At 40.3% G+C, this 24,541-nt stretch overlaps 1 protein-coding gene across 16 annotated transcripts in view; it reads right to left on the minus strand.

The window, feature by feature from the left end:
* Positions 1–24,541, minus strand: part of GRIN2A (glutamate ionotropic receptor NMDA type subunit 2A) — a 294,429-nt gene that overhangs the window by 56,537 nt on the left and 213,351 nt on the right. For all 16 annotated transcript variants that reach the window (XM_039492617.1, XM_039492630.1, XM_039492631.1 and 13 more), the window contains 5 exons: positions 22,416–22,584; positions 22,136–22,289; positions 19,740–19,865; positions 16,306–16,535; positions 2,451–2,611 (listed from right to left, as the gene is read on the minus strand). In XM_039492617.1, the coding sequence (XP_039348551.1) occupies positions 2,451–2,611; positions 16,306–16,535; positions 19,740–19,865; positions 22,136–22,289; positions 22,416–22,584 (840 nt within the window). The remainder of the gene's footprint in view (positions 1–2,450; positions 2,612–16,305; positions 16,536–19,739; positions 19,866–22,135; positions 22,290–22,415; positions 22,585–24,541) is intronic.

A 24,541-nucleotide genomic window follows, 5' to 3' on the forward strand; every position in this document is an offset into this window, starting at 1 on the left:
ACCATCACCTGAATGGTGTTTTATTTGTGTTTCACAGCAACATCTTAGAGTCTTTTATAGTGAAAGCAGCTGGAGCAAAAACCACACTGCATAAAACATGTACAAACCCCTCCGCCCCCAAGTATACACAACAACCCAAATCTTTGGCCAAGGTAAAGACTTTTGCTGAGTGTAGCTACCTTCAGGAAGTTTCATACAGAAAGCAGTAAGGCTCGGCTGTCCCATCATGATTCACAACACATATATAAACTAGCAAACATATAACTTGCACTGGTTAGGCATAAGCCGCAGTGCTGCCTTCAGTTTTGGACATCTTGCATTTTAAAAAGATATTGACAAATTAGAAACAGTTCAGAAAAGAGCAATAAAAATGATAAAAGTTTATAGGACAGGACCTAGAGTACAAGTAAATGCTAAGAGAGACTTGGGCATCTGGACATAAGAAGAGACATAACATAACTGTCTACCAGTACACAGAGGAGATTTATATTAAAATTATAGGCACCTGTTATTCTGATTGGACAATGAAGCCCAAACAAAAGTAACAGGTTAAAACAGTAGCAGGAAAATTATCTTCCATACTAACTTTAAATATTTATAGGAAAAGATATGCATTAGAGTAAGATGTGAGATTGCCACTAATGGAGATATACTGCTACTAAATTCAATCTTTGGTTAACTTGAGCCTCTCATATGATCAATACATTTGGAGTTGAATCATTAAAAAAATGTGAACAATCTCCATCTTCTATTATACTTAATTTTGATAGTTTTAATCAGGTTTTAGTAAGACAATGTCAAATTCTGAAGATGACCAATATGTTTATAAAAGATGATCATAACTAGTGTTGTGTTGTTCAGAAGTTGCTACTGTAGCAATATGCACTGGTATGTGATATGCAAACAGTGAGACACCCCCGTAGGGGGCAAACGGACGGAGATCAACCTTTCATTCAAAGAGGAAAAGACTTGTTCAAAGACAGGAAGGCAGTATACAGTGTTTCCATCTGTGACGGGGTGTACTTACCCTGCACTGGACAAGAAGGGGTTAACCCCACACTATGGGTGATGGAAGTCTCGCCCCTCAGACTGTGCTGGGCATGCTCCAACTACTGCCTCAGTATAAAAGGTAGCAGCCCAGTTCATTCTAGGCTAACTGCCAAAGGAGAAGGACCTTGGGTGGATGCTCTAGCTGAAGAGCCATCACAGCCTTTGTATGCAGGAACTGGAGACCCTGAGAGCCAGACTGGAGGGCTGAGGGAATCACCCACACTGAAGAGCCTTGGAACCTCAATGCTCAATGGACTACAATGCCTGGAAACACAGTAGGAAGTGACCCAGAGAGGGTGTGCAAGTGGTATCTCCAACCTGAGTGAGGTCAGCATGTTTTGGTGGGAGTCCCCACTGACCCAGTAGTGGAGCACTCTGCCACAGTCAGGGCCCTGGGTTGAGGCTTTGTGGAGTCGGGTGGGCCCTGGCCTCTCTGCCTGGGCTGTCACCCCACCCTGATGGTGGCCCCTTCCTCCTCCCTGGATATTGGCCATTGGGCCTCACTGCCCTGCACCCGAAGGCTGTTATATTGATCCTTGCTGGTAGGCCATATTGCCCTATACCTGAGGGCAGTTATATTGATTCTAGCCACTAGACCGCGCTGCCCTGAACATAAGGGCTGCTGGCAGTGACTCTGGCCGCTTTCGGCCTAGAGGCTGTTGAGGAGACTAATGGCAGTGGTATCACAACCCGAAATGGGCATGGGGTGTGCATACCCTGCAACAACATCTAAGTCAAGCTATTTAAGGAATAAGGACATTGATGCTGTTACAATGCTAGCAGATGAATTAGGTGACATTTGCGGTCCATCCCATCCCAACAGATTTTATGAAGAACAAAATCAAATGGTTTGTGTCTGTGAGAATGCGCAATGCTAGGTGATCAGCAATAAGAAGGGGAACATTTAAAAGGTATAGACTAGCTAGAAGAGGAGGAGGTTGCTGCTTACAAAATGGCCACTTTAAGGCTGTATCTGCTTGGCTTTGCCAAACTTAAAAGGCTAGTTCCAGAAAGGCAGCTGGGGGAGAGGGGAGAGAGTAGAGAACAGATTGTCACAAAACACGCTGCTTCAGTGTTGGACATATTACCACTATACTATGGTTTGGGTATCACATTGATTTGTACTTTTTTTTTCTCAATTTGAGAAGTTTTAATTCCATATTTTGAACCTACCGCATGTTTGGTATCATAGCCTCCAACATGATTCAAATGGCACACACATTATGTGCAGACAGCTTTTGCTCCCTTGTGGTTACAAAGTCCATCTCTGAGTAGAACCACCATTCACCCAGAACCAAGGCCTGGTATCTGACAGTCCCTTATCATTATAAGCATGGATCAATATTCCTCAGTTTCTGTAAAGCCTGCAGCATTCATTAAAATAAATAAAAAACGCTTACCCAGTTTTCAAGCTGACCAATGCATCCTCAACACCTTTCTGATTATACTTTGTCATATAGAGGTGCATATCTGGGTAGTTGTTTCTGATGTTTCTCTCTGTGCTCCCATTTGGAACGGTTCCAAAACGAAAGGGGGGTGAATAATCATGTGGCCTCTGAAACTAGAGAGAAGGAAAGAAACACTCAAAATAAACATGTAAACACATGGCCTAGATGAGACAACTCTATCAGATTGATCTCCTGTTAAATAATTTGCATAGAAGGCCTGAATTTTGTCCAGCTAATTGCTCCACATTGCCTGCTTCAAGGACAACTTGTGCTTCTGCCATGCTGGACTGACACCTCCTTAGGGTGACCAGAGAGCAAGTGTGAAAAATCGGAACAGGGGGTGAGGGGTAATAGGAGCCTATATAAGAAAAAGACCCCAAAATCGGGACTGTTCCTATAAAATCGGGACATCTGGTCACCCTACACCTCCTTCAAAAGTCCCTCTTGTCACTTGTGGAGCTGTATGAAAATGTTCACACCCGAAGTGACATCAGCACATTTCTGACATTCTATATTGCTCCCTCGCAACCTCCAGGGTGTCTCGTGATGGCAGCTGAGTTGACCACAGGAGACTTGAGACACTGGAACCAGGAGGATGTCCCTCCCTCAAAAACCAGTCCCTCCATCAAAAACCAAAAGCTAAAAAAAAAAAGAGCAAGCGATGCCGTGAGAATGGACAAGTGATAATGCCATTGCCAGCCACATTGAAAATACAACTCTCAAATGAAGTCCTCGCCATCCACATTCTCTTATTTTCTGTAAGTTTTAGAGACAGCATAGGAATCAAGGAGCCTTCCTTTTAATTGGCCTAGGGCACAAGGGACCACAAAGACTGCACCAGACTAGCACCTGCAGCATGCTTGCCCATCCACAAGGAGCGGGCAAGGTCAAAGGGGGGGAAATTGGCTTGAACCAGTTCAGCTGCCTTCATGTGGATGGAAGTTCATTCTGCACCCTTTGAAAAGTGCGGCAGCCGCTGCCTTGTTTCCCTGAACAATGCCTCTGACAATCCCTGCTGGGATAGTGCACACCTAAGCCCACCCCCGACCTATGACTTAAAGAGCCTGGGGTAGGTGGCTTACTGCCAGGGAGGAGTTTTTTTTTAAATGGACTCTGGATAGGGTTAAAAATGGACAAGTTATGGAGCTAGGAAAGGCAGAATGTTCAGGCACCACACTGGGAACGTTTCAGTATTTCCATAGGATTAGCAGTAGCCCTTTGGGTTTCAGACTGAGTAAACATTTGGATAACATTGTAAGGAAGTGTTACCAGAAGTGAAGGTTAATTAAAATGTTTTGTTAAAATTGGCCCTAAACTGAAGTAACTTGACTAATGAGGAACTTCAATTTAATATGACTAAAAGCAATTCATTGTGAGAAAGACATTTTCTAGGTTCCTCACTCCACAGTTTCAGTGGTAAAATGCTCTTTGTATTATTACTGTAAAGGTTAGATTCCCAATCCATCTCCCATATAGTGCGAGAGTCAGCCAATATTCGTTTATACAGCAGATGCTTCGTTTGGGCCACAGAGGTAGTGCTTCTCTTCATAAATTTTGCTCTTGTATAGCAAGAATTCCCAGGCGCCAATGCCAACTGTGAGACAGCAGCAAATAGGCTTGCCTATAAACTATTTGCTATAGGAACATTTTCACTTCTGTCAAACCTTGATTTTAGACTCAAAATAGTTTCTTTATTGCAGTATAATTTTCATGGGATGACACTGCAATTAAATACTTCATTTTAATGAAGCCTATGGCAAACTAGAATGAAACTAACTTTACTTTCATTTAATTTTGCTGCAATATGCTTCTTCCTGTATATCTCTGTTTGCACATTCACACTGCTTTCCTCTTTAAAGGATTATTTCCCTACCTTATCTGTGCCAGTTGATTCAGGCTTACCCTAAAATCAGACATTTCTCTCTCCTTTCTGCAGCTTGTAAGCAAAATTGAGCCAAATTCTGCTCCCTGATATATGCCCACAACTTCCATACATGTCAGTGGGAGTCAAATTCTAAGGGGAGAATTAGGTCCAGGTATTTGTTTGACTTATAATTAGTGTCTTAAAATGAATATGACTAGTTCTTCAAGTACTAAGGCTGGTTTAATTTCCTGCTCAAAAATTTTCACATTTTCAAAATTTCAACAAAACTTTTTACAAAAAAAAAATTTTTTTTGCTGTTATTGGAATAATTGAAATTTTTTGAAAATTCAAATTTTCTGAGTTTTTGCAAGCTCTATTCATAGTACTAATGTGTAAAAGCAGAGTTGGAAAAAAAGTGAAAAAAAATTGTTTGAATGCCTTGGTGACTTCTCAAGAAGTTTTGCTCCGTTTTCACTTTTCATGAAGCTCCATATGAGCAAAGCTGATTTCATAGGAATGTTTGCAGGAAATGAATTTCATACTGACAGTCAAAATTCAATTCCAAAACATTTATTTAGGGCAGAAATGGCTTATAAAGTACAGGTAATTCAATCAAAGTACAGAATAAATAATGTGTGACTTAACAGACCAATCACACAACTCATATACTGAAATGCTAATATTAAAAACTCAAAAGAAGGAAATCATTCAAGAAGAATCTGTAGGCTGGACTTTATTGCCACAAAACATTCAACCAAGTATTGCTAGCAATGAGCAAATTCTTAAAGGAGTTGGGTTTTTTTTAGAAGTGATGGTCTGTTCATGCTCTGCAAACAGGAAAAGAGCTAAATGCAATGAATAAATTTACTTGCAAATAGTTCACCCAGCTGTAAGGATGAATTTGAAAATCTCAATGATACTTTTAATAATATCTAGTCCATGAACTGACATAGGTTGGAGGGAGGACCTGTACAGGACCTGTGATTGCATCAAAGATCCATGAAGCTTGGGTTTGAGGAGGCAGCAAAAGCCTCACTTCTGGCAAGTCTTGCTTTTAGACTCAAGTTCTCAAGTACCCTGGTGGGAATTGGAATATATGGTAGCTGTCAGGATGCAATTTTCTTTTTAGACCTTTTGTGACATATTTTCAGCTCTTTTTTATTGTTAATAAAAATCTCCAAATTAAATGCAGAAAACTTCAATTTTGATCATAAAAGGACATTTGCTATTATTCAAAAGGCGATCGATCAATCCATTCTTAACTCCCCATATTATGCCCGCTACTAGCACTGCAGCATATACAGTAACCAAAACCTCTCATCCACTGATCTAGGACCCCAATGACACATTTTTAATGGTCTGAGCTGAGAGAATAGTCTTCTTCTCATTTTTATAGTTCGTTTTTATCGATATGCCTTTCTGCTCCACATGATTTCATTCAAGTGACTGATATCAGGCCATTATTCACAAGCAACTTGATCCTTCATGATGATACCCACATTTGAACTCTCTTCCTTCTCAAACACCACAGTAGAGATGGATTCCAGATATGCTGCCATCAATCTATTTCTTATAGGTACAGCACAAAGTGGAATTACAGAAAGTATAATTAAAGTCACAGCTATCAAAAATTCATATAGAAACTTTCATCTGAAAATTCTGATGACACTCTGTGGGAATGTCTATACTGCAGCTGGGAGCCTGCCTCCCAGCCCGGGTAGACAGACACGTGCTAGCTCTTGCCAAGTTACCATACTAAAAATAGCAGCATGGTCGCTGCAGCATGAGCTAGTTACCTGAGTATAGACTTGGGGCATCTGGTGGGCTTGTATTTGAGTGGCTAGTCTGTGCCACTACTTATGCTGCAATGTTCACATCACTATTTCTAACACACTAGCTCAGGCAGAGCTAGTGCATATCTGTCTACCCAGGCTGTCTACGTAGACATATCCTGTGTTGTTCTAATAGCAAGTGGAAGGGGCAGGACAGGGAGAGAGGGGACAGGGCAAAACTTTTACTCTAACTGGCCAGTCAGCCAGGATGCCTCTTGACTTAACTCTGCTGTACTCTGACAAAGATGCAATGAATCATATATCAGTAAATAACTGCTCAAATGTATGCCTTATATTATTCCACACAAAGAAAACTATGTTAGAAGAACTGCATGGTTGAAAAATCAAGGATTCCGGTGTTAGGAAATGCCAGAATTAAGGCTGCCTGTGCAAAACAATCCAACCTCGGGCAGACATCCAACCCACAAAATTTCAGCTTGAATAGTTGAAGTTTTGGTAAAGTGAAAAGCAGCTGAAACAGGGTCTTATATTGGGAAGTGTTTGGCAACCTTAATAATAAGCAGAGCTATAAGTCCTACATATAATTAGGCTTGAAAGGATTTGATTTTTATCAGTAATGTCAGTAAATCTTGATTTCACTGTACACACAAACCAGTGAAAAAATAGTTCCATTGATAATAATCAAAATTTACACATAGGCAAAGTAAGACTTCATGGGTAAAATCCAGTGATTTAGATTTTTTTTTAATTAGGGTAGTTACAAATGGATGGGTGAATGAAAAGTAAAACCAGATAGGATTTGTGGATTTAAAGATATTTACTTTGTATATTTTGACATGTGATTTTAACAATTTGTGTTTTAATGGTCTATAAATCATTAACATTTTGAATTTTAATATCTACCACCATTAAGTAATTATTGACTGACTCCTCCCCCTCCAATTCCCCACATCTGTGAACATTTAAAACAATAAAAAAAATTTAAATGATTCCAAATAAACACCAATATTATCCACTGAAATTATAAAAATAAAATCTAATTCTGCCAAGCTTACCTATAATAAAGGCAATCTAGCTATCATCATCTCCCCTCTCCACAGGTCTCTTACTGTGTCTAGAGCATTTAATGGGTCTTAAAGTCTTGAAAATGTTAAAGTTATTGGGTTTTTTTATGTTAAATATTACAGTGAGGTCCAGAGGCCCTGAACAGGATTGGGGCCCTGCTGTAGTAGAGGCTCTGTACATACAGAGAAGGTGACATGAACCAGACATGAAATTCTGGAAATTCATGAGCCACTACACAGTGCTGATCATTAGCTTGGATTGTAAAAAGAAAACTTTTAAACAAACTGTACAACGTCCACCTCTAAAATATAGGTGCCAACATCTAAACAAATAGTATAACGTCAGTCTCTAAAATACCATCTCCAAATTATGCTTAGACCTGTACAGATGCACTGAAGGGGCAGGGCTTCTCCATCACATCCACACAGAGCTACCACTCAGAGGAAGAGGGCCTATGACTAACAGTACCTACTTGTGCTGACCCAACCAACCCAGTGGTGGCTTTTCTGGCCAAGGCTACAGCACACTGGGACACATACACTTGGGGATGGGAGGGAAGTCTTTGCTACATCTTACAAAAGAGATTGCATGACCTGCAGAAATCTGAGCTCTCCTTCTCCCCATCTTGTATCTGTTGAGCAAGGGCCAGTTACAGTCAGTCCTTGGACTCCCCTGAGCACAAGGCCATATGGAACTAGCCACCACAAAGGCAGAGTGGTCACAAACTAATGGAGCCACCAGCCATGGAGGAGACCACATGCTAGAGCCCCTTAAGGTGCCCATCGTAAAAATATCCATAATTTCCTATTGTTGTTCAATAATCTTCCCCATATTGCTTTTAAAAGGCATCCTATGGTATAATAAGTAACAGCTGCTTGGAATGCCAACCTTTTGCACTTACTTTGTGTTTATATAAAAAGTACACCGAGACTTTTAAAAATCCTTTTAAATAAAAAAGGATGTCAAAACATAATTTCCTCTTTTCTTCTAACCTCCTGAAGCATTGTGAAGATGTTTCTGAACACCCACTTTCAGTACATTCTGTGCGGGTACTTCTGGTGTGACAAGAATCACATGGAATTCAGTGACTCATTTGCAAGATTACTAAAGAGAAAGGAGTCACAAAGGTCTCAAAGCCGAGGACAAGGGTAAATCGCCTGTCACCATATATTTAGCAAAAGCAATAGGAGAAGGAGGGAGAAACAACACATTCCTTGGATGGGAAGTTATTGAATGTTGAGAGTCTGGGACAACTGCTTAAAAGAGGGATAGGTTTCTCCTGACTCTCCTCTATAAATACATCACCAAGAGAACTGACAATAACAACCCCAGTGCCTGGCTGGGATTACTTCATTGCAGTGACAATATTGACAAAGGAGCTTGACTTCTTAATTGTGACTAGAGAAAACAAAACAAAAAAAATGTATTGATTCACCAGCCAAGAATTCAGACAGTGAAGGGATTTATGAGTTTTTTTATGTCCAGCTCTTTACAAATACAGAATCATAGAGCATCTCTTTAACGGGTCTTTAAAACTACTGGAGTTTTTCTTCAGCTCATTATGCAGTGTCCATTTGAACTGAATTTCAGGATTGGTTGGTTTCTCCCTTCCTCCCGCCCCCAGCCCAGAATCTAATCTTGCTGAGGGTCTGAATTTGCTAAAGAAAACCACTAATGATAATTCCTGGGCTATTATATGAAAAGCATTAGGGAATCCTAGCAATGAGTGCCAAAGGGCCAGAGAGAAAAAAATATTTATTTTAACATTATTAGGATTATTGCCCTCATAACTCATGGTTACTTTTTTAAAACACTAATTATTTTAAATCTTTAAAGTCTGAGAACATTTCAGGAGGCAGGGGATGGGAGGAAATGTGTGTATCTAAAAGAACATCTTGAAGCAATCCTTTATTTTTCAGGATTTCTAGATACTTTAACCAATTCTCTGAAAAGATGCAGCTCCTCTTTTACTTAATATCTATTGGTTAGATAAAAAGGAATTTAAAGATTGAAAAATCAAAATCATGTCCATAGGCTAAGTAAATTTTTAGTAGCAATATGGAAAGGAATTACTGTCATTTTCTGGCTCAAGATTTTTTTTTTGGGCGGGGGGGAGGACTGGGGGAAGGGAAGAACAAAAACTATATAGAAAATCACAGATGTACTGAAATCACTAGCTGATGGCTAAATCCAGTGCAATTTATATTACCCATTTCCAATATATTGGCCAGAACTTTGAATCTAAGATCTTTCGACACTTTCAATTCCAGGTTGCACCAAAAGCGGGATGGGGAGTGGAGTGGGGAGAGCAGCATTTTCCAGTTCCACGTTTTTTCCCTCAAATGAAAAATGTTATTTATCTGTCTCACTGTTAATTATTTATACTATTTAAAATAAAAGTATCTTTAAGAAACTTCTTTACATTCTTCCAAAAGATGTTGAGACCCCATGACTTTATGAGAACAAAATTAGTCCTGCTCATTCTGTTTCTTATCAGTCTTTCCTATGGCCATCTAGAATGACTGCAATTAACTCTTTCTAGCTCTGAAAATTACGGTGATCATTCAGGAGCTGGGTATGAAATGCAGCTATTTGATCTGTTGCCTTCTCTTGAATGGTAGTTTTAAAATAATCTTATGTATTCATTTCTCATAATCCAAGTATTTGGGTATAAATCCCCTGTCCTGTCTCTGTAAGAGCAAAATGAGAGAGCACACCATACTGCTCAAAATTTAGCATGAGATGTGATCAAAAGGTATCATACTAGGAAAAGCTGCTCGCATGAACATAGTGGGGCACAGTGTTACATTTACGAAGATTTACATATCAACTACAGCATGCTATCACAAAAACACATCTGTCACGTATCACCCACTTACTCTTTCCATTTTAAGAAAGGGAAACATAAAAATGTCTCCATCAAACATTTTGTATGTGTTGCAATTTAAAATAATTTCTCTTCTTCTCTAGTCCCATCATTTACTTTTGGTAATGGTTTTGTAAATTAATTACATTATTAGTACTATTCTTAGAAATAGTCTCCAAATGTTCTACCTTTAACAAAATACGTATTGCATGTGTTCCTGGTGCAGTTTTTCATCCTTCTACACCTGTGCAGAAGTATCTGTTTTATCTAAAAGGGAAAAAACGGTTACTTGCCAGTATTGTAACTGTCGTTCTTTGAGATGGGATGCAGACGTGTATTCGATGTAGGTGGACACGCATCCAAGACATGGAAGCCAGAGAATTATGCCTAGCAGTACCTGTGAGGGTGGCACTTTCACCCTGTGACTATAGCCCCATCCCTCAGGGATAAAGGGGCAGCACCGCCATAGCCTTCCTCAGTTCCTTCACACTGAACATCAAGAGTGCAGGCTCCATTGCAGAGGGGATGGAGGGTGGATTGTGGATTACACATCTGATTCACATCTTGAAGAACAACAAGTACAATACAAGTAAGTAACCATTTTCTCTACTTCAAGTAGATGCAGCCAGGTATTCTATGCAGGTGACTCACAAGAAGTACTCGCAGGAGGTGGGGCTCAGAGCCTGTTTAAACAAAGACTGCAGAATTTGCATCAGATCTGGATGCAATAGTAATACCATAATGGTTTGTAAGCAGATGTACAGAGGACCAAGTAGAAGCTCTGTCCCTTTATAGGAACATCAATTAGAAACATCATCAGTGTTGCCTGGGCTCATATGGAATGACCACACACCCTCTGAGGAGGTGCAGTCTGAGGTACTTTGTATGCTCTCATGATACAGGAAGTTATCCACCTGGAAATCATCTGTGAAGAAACTGCTTGCCCCCTTCATTTGGTCTGCACATGACACAAACAGATGAGATGAAAAATAGAAAGGTTTAGTCCTAGGCAGGTAAAAAGCTAAACATTGCTTGACATCCAATGTGTGAAGATGCTGCTCATGCGGAGAGGTGTGCTGCTTGCCAGGGGCTAGGATTCATGATGTGATGGAGAGACTGCCGAGACTCATCAAGCCCTCAGATCGCTACCCTTTCCTGCTTCTCCACGTGGGCACCAATGATACTGCCAAGAATGACCTTGAGCGTATCACTGCAGACTACGTGGCTCTGGGAAGAAGGATAAAGGCGTTTGAGGTGCAAGTGGTGTTCTTGTCTATCCTCCCTGTGGCAGGAAAAGGCCAGGGTAGAGACCGTCGAATCATGGAAATCAACGAATGGCTACGCAGATGGTGTCGGAGAGAAGGGTTTGGATTCTTTGACCATGGGATGGTCTTCCAAGAAGAAGGATTGCTAGGCAGAGACGGGCTCCACCTCACGAAGAGAGGGAAGAGCATCTTTGCAAGCAGGCTGGCTAACCTAGTGAGGAGGGCTTTAAACTAGGTTCACCGGGGGGAAGGAGACCAAAGCCCCGAGGTAAGTGGGGAAGTGGGATATCGGGAGAAAGCACAAGTAGGTGAGTGCAAGAGGGGAGGGCTCCTGCCTCATTCTGGGACACCAGGACGATCAGTGAGTTATCTTACATGTCTATACACAAATGCAAGAAGCCTGGGGAACAAGCAGGGAGAACTAGAAGTCCTGGCACAGTCAAGGAATTATGATGTAATTGGAATAACAGAGACTTGGTGGGATAACTCACATGATTGGAGTACTGTCATGGATGGATATAAACTGTTCAGGGCAGAAAAGGTGGGGGAGTTGCGTTGTATGTAAGGGAGCAGTATGACTGCTCAGAGCTCCAGTATGAAACTGCAGAAAAACCTGAGAGTCTCTGGATTAAATTTAGAAGTATGAACAACAAGGGTAATGTCGTGTTGGGAGTCTGCTACAGACCACCAGACCAGGGGGATGAGGTGGACGAGGCTTTCTTCCAGCAACTAACAGAAGTTGCTAGATCGCAGGCCCTGGTTCTCATGGGTGACTTTAATCACCCTGATATCTGCTGGGAGAGCAATACAGCAGTGCACAAACAATCCAGGAAGTTTCTGGAAAGTGTAGGGGACAATTTCCTGGTGCAAGTGCTGGAGGAACCAACTAGGGGAAAAGCTCTTCTTGACCTGCTGCTCACAAACAGGGAAGAAATAGTAGAGGAAGCAATAGTGGATGGGAACCTGGGAGGCAGTGACCATGAGATGGTCGAGTTCAGGATCCTGACACAAGGAAGAAAGGAAAGCAGTAGAACAGAGACCCTGGACTTCAGAAAAGCAGACTTCGACTCCCTCAGGGAACTGATGGGCAAGGTCCCCTGGGAGAATAACATGACGGGGAAAGGAGTCGAAGAAAGCTGGCTGTATTTTAAAGAATCCTTATTGAGGTTGCAGGAACAAACCATCCTGATGTGTAGGAAGAAAAGTAAATATGGCAGGCGACCAGCTTGGCTTAACAGTGAAATCCTTGCTCATCTTAAACACACAAAAACAGCTTACAAGAAGTGGAAGATTGGACAAATAACCAGGGAGGAGTATAAAAGTATTGCTCAGGCATGCAGGAGTGAAATTAGGAAGGCCAAATCACACTTGGCGTTGCAGCTAGCCGGAGATGTTAGGAGTAACAAGAAGGGTTTCTTCAGGTATGTTAGCAACAAGAAGAAAGTCAAGGAAAGTGTGGGCCCCTTGCTGAATGAGGGAGGGAATCTAGTGACAGAGGATGTGGAGAAAGCTAGTGTACTCAATGCTTTTTTTGCCTCTGTCTTCACAGACAAGGTCAGCTCCCAGACAGCTGCACTCTGCAGCACGGTATGGGGAGGAGGTGATCAGCTCTCTGTGGAGAAAGAAGTAGTTTGGGACTATTTAGAAAAGCTGGACAAGCACAAGTCCATGGGGCTGGATGCACTGCATCCGAGGGTGCTAAAGGAGTTGGCCGATGAGATTGCAGAGCCATTGGCCATTATCTTTGAAAAATCATGGCGATATGGGGAGGTCCCGGATGACTGGAAAAAAGCTAATGTAGTGCCCATCTTTAAAAAAGGGAAGAAGAAAGAGACAGGGAACTACAGGCCAGTCAGTCTCACCTCAGTCCCTGGAAAAATCATGGAACAGGTCCTCAAGGAATCAATTCTGAACCACTTAAAGGAGGGGAAAGTGATCAGGAACAGTCAGCATGGATTCACCAAGGGCAAGTCATGCCTGACTAACCTAATTGCCTTCTATGATGAGATAACCAGCTCTGTGGATGAGGGGAAAGCAGTGGATGTGCTATTTCTGGACTTTAGCAAAGCTTTTGATACATTCTCCCACAGTATTCTTGCCAGCAAGTTAAAGAAGTATGGGCTGGATGAATGGACGGTAAGGTGGATAGAAAACTGGCTAGATGGTCGGGCTCAACGGGTAGTGATCAATGGTTCCATGTCTAGTTGGCAGCCGGTATCAAGTGGAGTGCCCCAAGGATCGGTGCTGGGGCCGGTTTTGTTCAATATCTTCATTAACGATCTGGAGGATGGTGTGGACTGGACCCTTAGCAAGATTGCAGATGACACTAAACTGGGAGGAGTAGTTGATACGCTGGAAGGTAGGGATAGGATACAGAGGGACCTAGACAAATTAGAGGATTGGGCCAAAAGAAATATGATGAGGTTCAACAAGGACAAGTGCAGAGTCCTGCACTTAGGATGGAAGAATCCCATGCACTGCTACAGACTAGGGACCGAATGGCTGGGCAGCAGTTCTGCAGAAAAGGACCTAGGGGTTACGGTGGATGAAAAGCTGAATATGAGTCAACAGTGTGCCCTTGTTGCCAAGAAGGCTAATGGCATTTTGGGTTGTATAAGTAGGGGCATTTCCAGCAGATCGAGGGATGTGATCATTCCCCTCTATTCAGCACTGGTGAGGCCTCATTTGGAGTACTGTGTCCAGTTTTGGGCCCCACACTACAAGAAGGATGTGAAAAAATTGGAAAGAGTCCAGCGGAGGGCAACAAAAATGATTAGGGGGCTGGAGCACATGACTTATGAGGAGAGGCTGAGGGAACTGGGATTGTTTAGTCTGCAGAAGAGAAGAATGAGGGGGGATTTGATAGCTGCTTTCAACTACCTGAAAGGGGGTTCCAGAGAGGATGGATCTAGACTGTTCTCAGTGGTAGAAAATGACAGAACAAGGAGTAATGGTCTCAAGTTGCAGAGGGGGAGGTTTAGGCTGGACATTAGGAAAAACTTTTTCACTAGTAGGGTGGTGAAGAACTGGAATGGGTTACCTAGGGAGGTGGTGGAATCTCCTTCCTTAGAGGTTTTTAAGGTCAGGCTTGACAAAGCCCTGGCTGGGATGATTTAGTTGGGTTTGGTCCTGCTTTGAGCAGGGGGTTGGACTAGATGACCTCCTGAGGTCCCTTCCATCCCTGAGATTCTATGATTCTATGAAAATGCAGCTTACGGAAAACCACTGGTATATATCATTTAGTTCAAATGAAACTGAGAAACCATTTTAGATAAAAACAGAGTGTGGCCACAGAGTTATGTTGTCTTTGGAAAAATGCACATAAGGAGGCTCTGCTATCAAACATGCAACTCACATACTTGCCTTGGAGAGGTTATTGACACAAAAAAAGTGGTTTCCTGACACAAGAGAGAGAAAGAAGAAATTGCAAGAGGCTTGAATGGAGGCCCCATAAGAGCAGCTAAGACAATATTAAGATCCCACAAAGCAACCACTTATTTCACTGCCAGATGGAGATGAGTGATTCCTTTCAAGAACCTCACTGCCATGGAATTTGAAAACGCTGTGTTCCCATGGATGGGTGGATAAAATGCCAAACAATCACTGCCAGATGCCCTCTTAACAAACTAAGTAAAAGACCAGAAGACCAAAAGTGTAACAGGTACTCCAAGATGTCTTGGATATAAGCCATCTTCAGCTGAGCTAACAACCACATTGAGAACCATTTGGTCAAATAGGCCGCACTGATGGAGGGCTTTCTACTATTAATTAAGACTTGCCAGATGGCCTTCAAACATTGTTCCTCTTCATCATCTAAACATGCAGCATCCATGCTATGAGAGGCAAGGCCTGAGTGCTGGATGCAAAACCTGACCATGATGCTGAATCAGGAGGTTGGGATGAATACGAAGGTATATGGGAGGGCCATCCAATAATGTGAGGAGGGTTGAGAACTAGCACTGTCTCGGCCACAGGATGGCAACGAGAATGAGCTTGGCACGATTCAGTTTCAGTTTGAGAATGACCTACAGGTAATCAGAACTGGAGGAAAAGCATATAGGGGTGCATACAGGAGTGCTAATTTCCAGCTCAGAGCCCAGACTGAGATCCTTTCAGGAGCAAATCAGCTGTCATTTCTTGCTGTCTCTTGTGGTGAACAGGCTGATTGTTAGAATACCCCAAACTGCAAAGAGGGACCATAGGATTTTGGGCTTCAGAAACCACTTGCGATTCAGGGAGAAATTTCTGCTGAGGCGATCTACCAGGTGATTCTGGATCCCAGGTAAATGATTAGTCACAGGTCTAATGTTTTTTGCTGATGCAAAACTGCTAAAGCCTAATTGACTCTTGACAGGGGTGGCTCTAGACATTTCACCGCCCCAAGCACGGCGTCATGCTGCGGGGGGCGCTCTATCGCTCGCTGGTCCCTCGGCTCCGGTGGACCTCCCGCAGGCGTGCCTCCCACCGAAGCCGCGGAACCAGTGGACCCTCCTCAGGCACGCCTGCGGGAAGTCCACCGGAGCCGCGGGACCAGCGACTGGCAGAGCGCCCCCCGCAGCATGCCGCCGTGCTTGGGGCGGCGAAATGTCTTGAGCCGCCCCTGCATGACTATATGGAATAATACACAGCTGCATCTGCATTTACTCAAAGAACATGGGTTTAATGACTCACACAACTTAGTTGCACATTACTTCATTTCACCACATATTTTTCCTTCAGAAAAAGAATATAAAGCCTCTATAAAAATAGATTTATAGTTTTTTTTTATTATTTGGACCCTGGGTTTTTAAATAAAGAAATAAGTTTAATATGAAGCCACATAGTTTCATCGAAAGCAGCAGTTGCAAGTTTGTATCTTGATAGGGACTTTTGGCATCTAGCATATCTGTGATTAACTGAGTACAACGAATGGGAAAATGGAGATTGGGTCTCTTTTCAGAGCTTGGACACGTACCTTTTTATCACTTAGCCCAGTCACCTGGTCAACAAATTCCTCTTGAATCATAAATGCAGCCAGGTTGGCAGTGTAGCTAGCCAGGAAAATGACAGCAAAAAAGGCCCAAACTGACACCATGATTTTGCTGGTTGTCCCTTTCGGGTTTTGAACAGGCACAGAGTTGTTGAACACCAAGCCCCAGAGCAACCACACTGCTTTTCCAATGGTGAAGGATGGCCCATGGGGAGCTGCAATTGCAAAAAACACAGTAATTTTAGTCTTTGTCCTCTCTGCTCTATTTTAATGATGCTTCTTGACATTATAAACTCTGACTAGTTCAGTGCAAAGTCTTTCCCAATGAATTATTTAAATTCAGAAAATTAAATTCTGAGCGGAATAGTTTAATCACACTTAATCAAGTTTCCATTCTGAATAATCATTAAGGCCCATATTCAGCAGGTTTTTAAGCCTGTACTTAACTTAAAACATGAGTAGTCCCATTGGCTACAAAGGAACTGCTGACATGCATAATGTTAGGCAAATGTTAAGTACCGTATTGAATCAGGGCTAACAGGATACAGTCTCTCCTCAAAATGCACAGTTAGTTTCCACTGACTTTGATTAGAGGGGTATTACTGGGAAGAATCTGACCCATCTAGTCATGCTTTTGATCAGATTTGATTTCGCACTTGGGATGAAAGATGCAGGAAAAAATGGCCAACATAGAACCCCCACACTCAAACAGCAAGAGGGCCAGCAAGGATATTATCCATTTAAAAATCATTTACTTGTATAGCCCTGTGCCAACAGGCTATTAGAAAAATAGATTTAATTAGAGCTCGGTAGGAAACTGTTTCCTGTCCTGCAAAACATTTTGAAATGTAGAAAAATTTTCACAAAAAGTCAGAATCTCAAACTTTTGCCAACCTAAAATTAAAAAAAAAAAAAATCAGGACAGATCAGTCAAAATGTTTCATTTTGATTTCAACTTTTTATCTTATAAATAACTTAAATTTATCAACACAATGTTTTGAACCCTCCAAAAAAATCAAACATCGTTTCAAAAAATGGCAACATGGGACACCACTACAATTTCAAAAAACCCTTTTACTTCTATTTTTCTTTAAACTGGAAAGTAGCTAAAACTGACCTTTCCTGTAAACAGTTTCAGATTTAGAGAATCTGGGGTTCCTAATGGAAAAATAATTTAATAAAAGAAATTCCCAACCAACCTCTAGAATTAATAGTACTTGCTTGACTTGCTTTTTTTAAAGCCTGATTTACAAGAATTAATTTCTGTATAATGCAAGGTTCACTATCAACCATTTTAAACAAGTCAACAATATACAGAAAACAAATAGGAGGTAAAAGAAACATTCTAAAGCAATAAACTCCTACTCACACAATGGGTATACACTTAATTTATACTCCATTTCAACAGAACTCTTCCTTTACTACCATGTTAATTTTTGATGTAACATTCAAACAGAATGACTTTTGAAAAGATGATCTGCTTCCTTGAATGTGGTGGCACTATGAGAATACTGTGCAATAAATATATGCAATTGGGACTGACTTCTGGTTTATGAACGTACCTTTCAAGGCCATTAAAAGCTGAACTGATAGTGTGGATAAAATGTACTTTATGAACAGTGGAGATAAGAAAAGCATAAGTCATTCAAGAAAAGCGAAGCTGGGTATAAAAGCTGAAGGTTAGGTTTTTTATCATTGTTCTTTTTGTCACTGGAAGCTGAACTACTATGGGGCCTGATCCTGCAACCCTTGCTCCTGTGAGTAGGACTATCCCACACAAATATCATCATGGTTCTAAGATTCATGTAATTGGAATCAATGTAAGGACTGGCAGAGGTTCAGTGAAGATGGAAGGATCTGGCCAATGGCTCATGCTACTTCTCTGATAGATTAATACTCAAAAAATGCTACATTAAATCATTTGGCCTTCATAAGCTATGGTATTTAATGTTCTTAGAAACCAGGAATATATACTACTGAGAAGGCTCCAGGAGTTTTAGATAATTACATAGTGACATCTGTTTAATTTTACATGGCCTGATTTTCAAAGGCATCAAATCAGGTTCAAGTCACTGGGACTTGAGGAAGTCAGGCCCGCTTTATTTTAATGTTACATCAAGAGTGAAGATCCTTGCTCATCAGCAGATGTATGACTGTTATACAACATGTTTTTTCCTCTGCAAATAACATTCATAACACTTAATATATTGAGATAGATGATGACTATTAACTCTATTAGGGTTTGTTAATATTTTAAACAGATGAAACTATGAAAGCTACATGACATCAAAGACTTAGGTAAAAGTGGCTAGGTTGAAAGAGTGGAAATATTGCCCCTAAACTGCTTCTTTTGCCTGTGATTTTCATAGGGAACCTCTTCAGAAAATATATCCTAAATTATTTTGAGAAAAACCCAGAAGAAAAATGTCATCTGTTCCTAAAAGTTTATTACCATGAATATTTAGAATCTACCAAAGAAGAGGGTAATCTACCTACTTTCTCAGCTTCTTATGAGTACCCATCTTCATAGTATCTGAGCATCCTGAAAGACCTATGACACACACTAGAATATACTGTCAGCATATATGGTATTCCCTGAGTTGAAAGATGTTTAACTATAAAATAAAGTGTGTGTGATGTAGAGAGTTAAAAAACAATAACCTCTTACACTGAAAGTAAATAACAAAGTGAGATGCACAGCACAGTATAAATGCTTGCAAGAAATATTGATTCTTAGGGCAACAATGCTACTAAAATACTTTAATTGAGAAAAGTACATTCTCTATAATAATTTGATGTAGTGATATATTTTGAAATAATCAAATATTTTTGGAAATAAGGGAGCAAGTCCAACATACAGCTGTGCACACCACATTGTAAGGAACATGGCCCTTCCAAGCTTCCCCTTTCAGAGCTGAAATTATTGCAAGGGAATCCTATCTTTTTTACAAGGACTGTATTAGATCCTGTTTAATCCCCAGGTTTTTTAAAAAATTAACCAGAAAACCACACTAGTTTAGATCAGTGAGTTTGAATTCCCAGTCAATTCCCAAGAGTCAATGGGGGCTTGGAGTGCAAGGAAACTAGAATGAGACTCCTATGTGCCAAGATACACATTTATTAATCATTCAAAATATTTTCCATATCAATACTCTGGGCCTACTAGGGTATCTAGACCACCATATTACTTCAGTGTGGTTTTCCATAATATCACTCATTCACCAACTTCTTTATGACAATATATTAATGTGAAACATGACAACACAAGCTCTCAACCAGATAAACCATTTTAGTTAAAAGTAAATGGAGTTGTAGAGCTGTTCATAGTGCTTCAATTGTATTGATTGTTCTGAGAGGAGTGAGGGGAGGGAGGTGTGTAATTTTGCATAGTCCTTGATTTTGTAAAATGTAAAGCTTACCTTTCCCTTTTGCTAAGTTCCTGTTATATCCTACAGGACTAAAGTACTCAAATATAAAGACAGCCATGGCGGACACAATGAGAAGCATCACAAACATCATCACCCAGACAGAAGCACTAAAAGGCTCTGCAGCAAAACAGACAAGAGAAACAGAAACACAGTTCATTAAACCAGTCACGGCACAACAAGAATTCTAATGTCTAGCAACTCTTTGTAAATTAACTTTTACCACCAAAACACTAGCTATGTAATGATATGTAAAGAGAGGTCAGTTTGACTGGAAGATTGAAAGAAAGAGGGAAAGAAAGAGGGAAAACCTGCAACCTGTCCTTGATTGCTGCTTCTAAATAAGTTAAATACAATTACAAATAATAATTCATCTTAAGTTTGAGTTGCAATTCAAGAATGAAGGCTGCATTTCCCTATTTCACTGGGCAAAACCTGCACTCACATTGATTAGCAAATTTTAGTTTGATTTATCACATATCCACTGCTTATTTGGTTCTCAAATCAAACTAAAATTTGATTCAGTTATATTTGCCTATATAAACATGACCATTAAGGTCCTGATTCTGTTAAATCAGGGCTGAAGTACAAATCCAACTCTCTCTCTCCCACTTATTTTAGCTAAGCCAAAGTAGCAGGAAAATAGGTAAATCTATGACTTTACAGAGAACTTTGAAGTTTTAAGGAAAACTTTTACCATGCTCAGAAAAGGGAAGGATTTCCTGCCTGGGGGACCAGTTTATACCCATAATTATTACAAATGAAGATTATCTTCAACTCTTTTGAGGGTAAGTGAAGGGAACCTTTTATTTTACTTTTTCCTCTTCTTCCATTGAGCACACATCTCTACATGTTTCCACCACATGCAAAGATGTCCTTTCGCAAGTTATGTTTTTAATCTTCAGAACAGGTTTCTTAAGGTAAGTAGTAGTAGTTTTTGACTAGCTTCTTAGTAAGTGTAGCAATAATTTTACTAAATCTGAATAACATGTTTTCAGGGATTATTTAGAGACAGAGTGATGGACTTAGATTTATTTATTTAAATAAGATGGATCATACCTATTTGTAATGAGAATATTTTTGCTGGAATAGTGTAGCAAGTACGCAAAAGAAAAAGAAAGAGTTTCTTAAGGGATATTGGAGACTTCCAGGTCAGTTTGGAAGTAGACAGACATAAGGAGAGCCCTTTTAAGAAACCCAGATTGTGTTTATAATAAATATTGTGTTATTTATTCACATATTAATTGGCATAAGAGCTACGTAAAAATTAAAGGGGATTAGGATGTGTTTTTAAAGGCAAAGGAGTACTGAGAACCCAGAGATAATTTTAGATGTTGCTTTGAGGGAAAAAAAAGACATAGGCTGAATAAGTTTTAATTTGGGAGAACCTAGTTAAGATACAATTTGAAATACAGCTCAGAGGACATGTGGTACTATATTAGAGAAGTTCTCTTAGAGGTACTGAAATGTCTCAGAATGTTTCTGATCAGAAATAAATATTGAACAGAAAACATCCAAGACTGTCAGCAACACTACACCTCAAATTAAACTAGTTAAAATAGAAATAAGGCAAAGGGCAGAGCAGGACAATGCAGCTAAGCTGGGCTATAAACAATAGTTTAAGCAGAATGTTCTTAAATAATATAAACACTCTGGCGATGAGGTGTAGGATTAAAAAATAAACAGAAGCAAACTAAAAAGAGCAAAAAGCAGCATTGAACAACAAATATAGAATAAATAACTAAGTGGATCTTCACATCACATATAGTTACATTATACCAGGTCCAACCCAGTCATGGGGAACCCCCCAGGTGAGCAGCTAATAATAAAGCAGCCTCAGCAAAAGTTACAGGCTGGTGGAAAATATATTAGAAAAAAATTCTGTGTGTGTTAAATGATACCACCAAGTGCATAATTTGATTGGAAAGAAGAACATGGGCTATTGAAAGAGAAGTAACAAACCTGAATTTCATCAAAGATAAAACAGCAAAAGAAATTTGGTGGTGGATGTAACTTACCCACAGTAGTCATGCTTACAAAGCAAGAGCTTTCCATTAGGAGGGATAGTGCTGATTCTCATGTTTAAATCTAAGAGAGGTCTAACAGAGGTTTAAACCTCTGAAAAGGTAGGAATGTTCTAAACAACAGGAACTTTTCAAGTGCAATCGGTGTAGATTTTCACAAAGTACTTGTAAGATCTAGTTTGTACGACTATTGGTAAGATATGTATTTTGGGTGAGATGTGAGCTACCATTTGTAAAAGACACTAGAACTTGGAAACATAGCAAATAATGAGGAACAATGCAATCAGATTCTTGGTGATAGCAAAAGCTCTCAAAGTCTATGGAAATGCAACTAAACTGATCTGGAAGGAAGAAAAAAAAACATACCTAGAAATGCAGACGGAGACACCGTGCCATTGCTCCTTGACACCATGACACTTATCCCAGTCTCAACAAATGGCACTGAGAAGTCAACCACTTCTGAACGCTCTTCATTAATTGTAAGAGAACCCACAGCCATAACTGCTCTCTGATAGACCACCTGACCCAGAAAGAGAAGAAACCAACAACGTTACCCATATATGGTATACCATATTTCTCCAAATTAATTCAAAATGCTTGTTTGCCAAGTTTTTACTTAAGAGTTCTTTTACCTAACAGAACTTACTTCACCAATCATTCCATTCCACACATTATTGACCTTTTTGCCATGCTTCCCATTGGTCACCAGATATAGGTCATATGTGAACTTCACAGTTCTAGATAACTTCTTCAGGATGTCAATGCAGAATCCCTTGCAACATTTCTTTATGTTAGTTCCTTCATTAGTTGAGTTGCTGTTAACATGAGAGAAAGAACCAACCAGTTCAGTTATGAAAAACAGAAGAGGCTACATACCAGCAAGTTTGACTGTATTTATCAGAACATAAGTGGAATACAGACACCCCCTGGGTTACACAAACCCGACTTATGCAAATCCGCACTTACAGAAAAAGTTCCGTAAGCTAGAAATAGGTTTTTGTTGTTGTTTTGTTTTGGTTTTTTTGCGTAATAGTCAGGTATACATTTCTGACTTATGCAAAATTCAAGTTACGCAAAGCGTTCTGAGATGAAACGCTTGCGTAAGTTGGGGAGCGTCTGTACAAAAGTGAGACATATAGACAGTGGGGTAAAATTCTGCCTTCCAATGTGTTGCTTCTTCATAAATTTGTTCAGCATTTACATAGGATGATGATAGTACCTTATAAATACCACAGATAGATTTTATTAGCAATAGATTGGATTGTTTGGTATCACACTTCTGCCATGTATCTTGTAAGCCAGCTAAAAATTCCTGTAACCAGTTTTACAAGAGGGGGATGGTTACCCACATAGCTGAAGGTAGCACTGGATCCCATTTAAATGATGTACTTGAAATAGCACTAGGAAGAAAAGGGGATTTAACATACTGAGCTAATTCAGTACTGGATGACTTCAATGGAGGTGGTAGTGGAATTGTATATTGAGGCTAAATTGGTCAGATAATGAGCAAAAGAGGCTTAATTAAACATTTTGCCATACTGCGAAGCAATTGACAATGACCATTGTTGTCTTGGATCAATTTTGAAATAATAGTGCACATATGACATTTTATATGGTGTTAGCAGGTCTTGCCAATAAAATTCTTATTTTTAAAAGACTCAGCAGGATTGAACTGAGCTTTATAAATAAGTGTTACATACATCAAAAGCATGTCTCTAGTACAAGGCTCATTTCAAACATATAATAATAACCTAGTTCTTATAGAGGGCTTTTCACACATACATTTCACACTACTTAAAAGGATGCAAGTATTGTTACCCCAATCAGATGGGGAAACTGAAATACAGAACTGAAGTAGCTTTCCCAAGGTCATACAGAAGTTCAGCAGCAGACCCGGCAATACAACATAGGCCTCATAACTCCCATTCCATTAACGTTACCACTGGACTATACTGTCCTCCTATATAGGGAGGTTTGTATGGTCTTGACTACAGCTGGATGGGAAATTTTCAATTAATTCTTTCTCCTCAGAAAATGTCAATTAGTCAAAACCAAAAGTTTTCATGGAAATTGGTTTCAATTAAACTTTCATTGGAAAATTTCTCATGTGCGGGGGTGGGTGGGAGTGTGTGAGTGAGTGAGAGACCAGCCAGAATAGCAAACAACCTGTTGGTGAGGGCACTCATTCGGGAGGTGTGAGATCCAGGCTCATGTCACCACATGCCTTAACCACCAGGCCACAGAGCCAGCCCCTCTCCTTGGCCCAATGTATATTTAATTATTTAGACAAAAGTGCAATAGCTCCAACAGGAGAGAGAGACACACACTTATGCCTTCAGTTATGGAATTCTCCCACATGAAAGTTATATTAAATCATTACAATCCATTTTAATCTGAAAGTGAGGAGAAAAATCTCCTTGAAGTTCCAAGGGTGGCTCTGGGCCCCTGTATTTTGCCCCCTAGAAGTACACAGAATTCCCACCAGCATCAAGCAGAGTTCTGTGCATGAAGAGCAAGCAGAAAAGCAAAACTCAGATCAACCATATGGATGCAAGAGGAGAATTTTGCTCTTACATTTTACTTCAATGTACATTTCATGACCATAGCAATTTACAAAAATGTGAGTGTTCTGATAGGCCATGTTTGATAGGCACCCCCACACTTGCCCTGAAAGGGTTAATGTAAGCTAAGAAGGAAGCCAGGTAACCAGACAGGCCACAGCTGAGGGCACGGCCGGCTCCAGGTTTTTTGCTGCTCCAAGCAAAAAATAAG

This window comes from Mauremys reevesii, linkage group 10 (assembly GCF_016161935.1).
Source record: "Mauremys reevesii isolate NIE-2019 linkage group 10, ASM1616193v1, whole genome shotgun sequence".
Lineage (NCBI taxonomy): Eukaryota > Metazoa > Chordata > Testudines > Geoemydidae > Mauremys > Mauremys reevesii.